At 41.4% G+C, this 6,423-nt stretch overlaps 1 protein-coding gene across 1 annotated transcript in view; it reads left to right on the plus strand.

Annotated features, from left to right (window-relative positions):
- SORL1 (sortilin related receptor 1) overlaps positions 1-6,423 on the plus strand; it is a 207,312-nt gene that overhangs the window by 83,800 nt on the left and 117,089 nt on the right. The window contains exon 12 of the mRNA XM_069070073.1: positions 4,172-4,260. Coding sequence (XP_068926174.1) covers positions 4,172-4,260 — 89 coding nt within the window. The remainder of the gene's footprint in view (positions 1-4,171; positions 4,261-6,423) is intronic.

The raw sequence follows: 6,423 nt of genomic DNA on the forward strand, positions 1-6,423 counted from the left end.
TTGTCAAATGGAGATAGATGGCTGCTGAAGACAATTCTTGGGTTAGAATATAGACTAGTTTGCAGAATCTTATGAAGAAAGATGATGGATGATTATGAGAAATACCTCATAAAGAAGAGAGAAGCCGTGGAGGGTAAAACCAGTTTAGAGAAAACTTGGCAGGGTATCCAACAAAGTCATTCTGAGGACAATTATGGATGAAAATGAAAGGAGAATTGCAAACAGAAGAAAGATGAAAAAGATTAACAAAAGTCCTAACAAACTTCTCTCCATCAAGGACAGTGGAGCCATCACCCTTGCCTCCAACATCGCACAGTGCCAGATGGGGCTATAGAGGAAGTAAGAATGACACTAATGAGAACAAATATAAGAAAAGAAGGCAGATTGGCCAAGTATTCACAGAGGGAATCTATGCCGGCAGTGGTACAAGTACAAGGACATTGAGGTGTCTGAAGAAGGGGAAGATGCCAAAGGAATGAAAAAGTACAGGGCTTCATTAATGTCAGTAAAAAGAAACCGAGAGAACGTTGATGACTACTGAGTACATGTATAGGCTTACTCTTCCTCCCATACAGAATCTTTGTGAGAGTCGTCTGTACATGAGTTTAAAGAATCTTCAATAAAGGTATTAGTAGGGAACAAAGAAGCTTTGACAAACAACATTCAAAACAAACCACATTTTACTATTTCACAATTAACTGAAAGATGTAGAGAACATAAGATCTCATTGTGTTTATTATTTGTTGATTGTATCCCTTCCTGTCCCTCCTCTCCAAAAAAGGCATTGATTTGGTAGAAGAAAATGCTGCCTTACAAGTTCTTTTATTATGTATTCTTTTGTTCATACATCAAAATCAATAAAGATTCCTTGAATTATATAACATAAACAACCCTGTCCAATGACCCTCTGGTTATATAAACATCAGGTGAGGTATAAAACAGGAAAGGTATGCTTGCCAAAGACGCTCACCACTGTAATGAAGGTGATACAGTGGAGGGTCCAGATTGAAAAGGGATTTTCTGGATGGTGAGATCCTCCAGATATTATGAATAATACTGTTTTTATTTCATTGAGCCTTAGAACATTGCAGAATCTATTGGAAGAATTCCATAATCACTCAGAAGAGCTTGGTATGATATCTGCACAAGAAACACTAAATGTGTAAAACCAAGTCAGCAAGCATTTCTTAAAGTACCTGCTATGTGCCATGCACTGTCCTAAGTGCTGGGGTTGCAAATAAAAGGCAACAAACAAACAAATGCAGTTCCTGCTTTCAAGGAATTCATAGTCCTATGGGGGGGAGACAACATGTAAATAGCTATGTATGAACAAGACATATATACAGGATAAATTGAAGATAATCTCCACAGAGAGGCATTAAGATTTAGGAAGACTGAGAAATTCTTCTTGTAGAAGGTGAGACTTGAAGGAAGCCAGGGAATTGAGGAGGCAAAGATGAGGAGAATGAAAGCTCCAGCCATGGGGCATAGCTGGTGAAAATGCTGGGAGCTGGGCAATGAGATGTCTTAAGGGAGCCAGCTCCGCTGAGACACTTGAAGGGGACTAAGGTGTAAGAAGACTACAAAGTTAGGAAGGGTCCAGATAATGGAGGGTCTTATAAGTCACATGAAGGATTTTATTATATTTGATTCTCCAGTTAATAGGGATACACCTGAGCTTGTTGAATAGGAGAATGCCACGGTCAGACTTGTGCTGTAGGAATGGAAGGTGGACTGTTGTTGGGAAGACCAACCAGCAGGCTGTTGCAGTAGTGTAAGCATCAGATAAGGAGGGCCAGCACCGCTGTGGTAGCACTGTCAGAGGGGGGAAGGAGACCTATATGAGAGATGTTGCAAAGGTAGAATTGATAGGACTTGGTTCATAATTGAGTATTGACCAAAGTGGGTGGGGTGGGGTGGGGCTGTGGGATAAGAGAGAGTAGAGTCAAGAATGCTATCTGGGTTGTAAGCCTGTGTGACTTGGAGTATGGTGGTGCCCTTGACCTTAATAATAGGGAAATTAGGAAGATAGGAGGGTTTTGGGGAAAAGATAATGAGTTCAGTTCCAACATGTCGAACTTAAGACATCTAGTTTGAGATGTCCAGTAGACAGTTAGAAGTGCAAAACTGAAGATCAGGAGAAAGATTAGGGCTGGGACAACTACATCTGAGAATCCTCTAAATACAGATGATAACTGGGAGCTGATGAGATAGTATAGGGGCAGAAAAGGAGAGGGTGCAGGACAGAACCTTGGGAGACACTCATGGTTAATGGCTGAGGATTCAGCAGAGGAGACTGAAGAAAGCAGCGTTCACACCGGTAGGAGAACCATGAGTGAAAAACCAGAAGAAAAGAAATGATAAAGGTGAAGAATGTGATTGACAGTGTCCAAAACAGAAGAGAGATTGAGAAGGATGAGAATTGAGAAAAGGCCATTAGATTGGTGTAATGTTAAGAGGATATAAGATCTTCTCCCCCATTAATAATAGCCCTCACGTGGAGCTCGTTAAGGGAAGCTTGCTTAGAGGAGGCTTGCTTGTAGGACACTTTCACATCTTTTGTTAATTTCTTTTTTTTTTTTTTAAAGCAATCAGGGTTAAGTAACTTGCTCAAGGTTACATGGCCAGTTATTTCTGGGTGTGGTGCTGAGTATCTGAGCCCGGATTTGATCCCCAGGTCATCCTGACACTGGAGCCGGTGCTCTTACTCACTGAGCCACCTGGCCGCCCCTAAGCAATTGGGGTTAAGTAACTTGCTCAAGGTTACACGGCCAGGTGTTTCTGGGTGGGTGCTAAGTGTCTGAGCCTGGGATTCGATCTCCAGGTCTTTTCAACACTGGAGCCAGTGCTCTTACTCGCTGTGCTACTTGGCCGCCCCATCTTTTGTTAATTTCTAATTAGGGACTGAGTCACTGAGGATTGTGATGTCCTGTGGCTCTAATATACGTTGAGGTTAGCATTTTGCTTTGGAGCTCACTCATTGGAAGAGTGTTCTTGTGATTTGACCAGATGAACTCTGGGTAGCTGTGAAGAAGGGGAAGATTCCCCCCCCCCATGAAAAACCCAGATGTGGGTGCTTCTCTCTCTGGTAACTATGTATATATTGCCTTGGTCAGACAGTTGGATCTGTCTGTTGATCTTTGCTCATTTCTCAGACAGTTAGAAGCCCTGTCTCTTGGTCTTTATTTCTCTGCTTGTATTTTCACTATTTTCTTTGTTTGGATTTTCTCTTAAATTTAGGATGCTGACTTTTCCCTGAACTAATGATTATAATTTAAAAAAGATTGTTAACCCTTGAACAACTATCTTTTGTGGTAAAGCAGATCTAAGAACCTGTGGTAGAAGCCATCCTGGGTATGCCAGTGTGGTTGCCATTACAATTAGGCAGTTAAAGAGATTATTGATAACTTTGGGGAGAGCTGTGAAGAATGAGGTCAGAAACCAGATTGCAGTGGGAGGAAAGGCAGCAGAGGCAGTGCTTGAGAAAAGCCTGATTCTCATAGAAGTTGGCCACAGAAAGGAGAGGCAGAGGGTGATAGTTAGTGAGGACAGTTGGATCAGGTGAAGATTTTTTTTGAGGTTGAAGGACACATGGGCAGGTTTGTAGGCAGTAGGGAATCAGCCAATAGAATGAGATTAAAGGTAGTTAAGTGTCCTTATTTTTCAAATCAGGAAATTGAGGCCTAGGGAACTTTAGTGACCAGCCCATTACAGCATAACTTAGTAGCATTTCCAACTGAAGTTCTTCAGGTCCCCTTTCAGATTAATTATTGCTTAGAACCTTGTAGAGAAATTCCAAATTTCAGAGCTAGGTTTGTGTAGTGGAAGGAGATCTGAGCTACGAGGCAGAGGATATGGATTCTGGATTTGCTTCTTATTAGCTGTGACTTCGGCAAGTCACAAGAAGTCTGGTGCTCATTGTCTTCATCTGTAACAAGTGGGGCTAGCAATATCTGCCCCACTTATTTCACACGGTTGTTGTGAGAATCACACGCTACTCATGCGATAGTACATATGTCCATTTATTCAACAGAGTTGCTTATTACGTACACTGTATCTTTAAGCTGAAGTTGCTTCTTTTTGTATCTTGAATCTAGTGGTTGTTGAAAAACCCAGTATTCTTAGACTTCTGATGACAGAATGTAGTGACCTATTGACTTTTTCTTCGCAGGCTCTTTCTGGACCTCATTACTATACTTGGGGTGATCACGGAGGCATTCTTATGGCCATTGCTCAGGGGATGGAAACCAATCAGCTGAAGTAAGTTACTTTTTTCTGTTTGTTTTTTCTTTTGTATCATTGAATTATTTTGTGGAAATTTGAGTCAGTGAGCATCAATAGAGAGGAGGACCCCCCCCCCCCACACACAATTCAAGGCTCTAGTCTGACATCTAATAATGACTGTGTGAATTGGTTTTTTTTTGTTGTTGTTGCTGTTTTTTTTTGCTTTTTGGAGGGCAATTGGGGTTAAATGACTTGCCCAAAGTCACATGGCTAGTAAGTGTGTCAAGTGTCTGAGGTCGGATTTGAACTCAGGTCCTCCTGGCTCCAGGGCCGGTGCTCTATTCACTGAGCCACCTAGCTGTCCCAGACTGTATGAATTGTGATGCATCCCTTAAGCTTACTTTTTTCCCCTTATCTGTGAATTGGGAATGATTCTGTTTCACTTCCTTCACAGTGTTTTGAGAATTAAATGAGAGAATGAATGTGATTTTTTCTCTCTTTTTTGATGGTGGAGGAGACGATTGTACTTCTAGTGGTATTGGACTTCAGTAGGATGCTCCCAGTGTGGAAACTTCATCCACCTATATAATAGATCAATAACTTGTCTGTGCTTTTTAGTCTTAGAGAGTTTGCCTATTGAACTGTGATGAAGTGATTTGCCCCTGGTCACACAGCTAGTATATGTCAGAGGGAGGACATAAATTCAGGTTTTTCTGACTCCATGGGTTGTGCTTTATTCTCTCTTCACGAATGTGATACTCTTTTGAAAATAAAAAAGTATATTAATATTAATAAATTTTCATTATTAAATATGTATAAATTGTCTCCTTGCTCATGCATGCACACATGGTTAAAACACTGTGCGTGAATGAATGAATATTGAACTGAATGTGTTTGAATGAATGAGAAAAGTGTTGGTGTCCAGATGTTGAAGTAAGGACAGATATTTCTTTTCTTCTCAGAATTTCTGATCTGAAAGGAACTTTAGAAATCATTTAGCCCAGTTCCCTTCATATCGCTGATGAAGAAACTGAGGCCCAAAGAGGGGAAAATGACTTGTTTAAGGTCACACAGCTACTTTCTAGAAGAACCAAGATTAAAACTCAGGTCTCCTAGCCAGTGTCTTTTTCACAGCATCATGCAGATAGCTAAAAATATGTCTAGACCCTCATAACCCCCAGCTTCTGCACCACATCATTATCTTTGTTTTGCTTTTGCCCAAGTTCCATATTCCTGAAATACAGGGCAGCTGCTAGTTCTCAGTAAGAGCAGACTGACCTCCATGCTTCTGTCTCCCATTGAATGAATGACTGGAAGAAATAAGTTATCTGGTTTAAGAAAGTAAAACAACCTTTTTCTTCCTTTTTTCCTTCTAGAAAAATGGCCATTGGCAAAGAGGGAAATGGTAGATTTATTTTTAAGATGAATGTGAGATTGTAGCATTTATTTGGCTTTCTCCTCTATGGTTGATACTGAGGCTGAGGACTGAAGCAGGAGTAGATCACAAAATATGTTGGCAGAGATAGGCAAAGGACTGTGGCTCTCCTTCCAACCATTATTTCTTCTCCCTTTGGTGCTAGTTAAGAATGATTTTTGGATCTCTCTGCCTCTGTATCAGGAAAGGAATCAACTGGGACAAGAGGCAACATGGTATTGTGCAAATAGCCCTGGTCTGGGAGACAGCGAGCCAATTTCTAATCTCAATTCTGCCCCAGAGTCACTGTGACCTTGGGCAAGTAACTTCCCCTCTCTGAGTTTCATCATTGAGGAGAGGAAGGGGTTGTACTAAATGATCATAGGATCAGAGATTTAGAGGTTGAAGGGGACTTGAAGGCAACTAGGTGGTGTCAAGTGCTGGGTTTGGAGTCAGGAAGATCTGAGTTGGCATCTGGTCTCAGACACTTAACTAATTGTGTGATTCTGGGAAGGTCATTTGACTTTTGTCTGCTTCATTTTCATCAACTGTAAAATGCAAATGATAATAGCACCTACCTCCCAGAGTTGTGAGGGTCAAATAAGATAATAGCCGTAAAGCTCTTAGCTCAGTGCTTGGCGCACAGGAGTCACTTAATAACCTCCCTTCCTGCCTCCCTCCCTCCCTCCCTCCTTCCCTCCCTTCCTTCCTTCCTTCCTTCCTTCCTTCCTTCCTTCTTTCCTTCCTTCCTTCCTTCCTTCCTTCCTTCCTTCCTTCCTTCCTTC

The sequence above is a fragment of the Petaurus breviceps genome, unplaced genomic scaffold (genome assembly GCF_028583685.1).
Source record: "Petaurus breviceps papuanus isolate PSGF00001 unplaced genomic scaffold, PetGlider_PUasm1.0 90804, whole genome shotgun sequence".
NCBI lineage: Eukaryota > Metazoa > Chordata > Mammalia > Diprotodontia > Petauridae > Petaurus > Petaurus breviceps.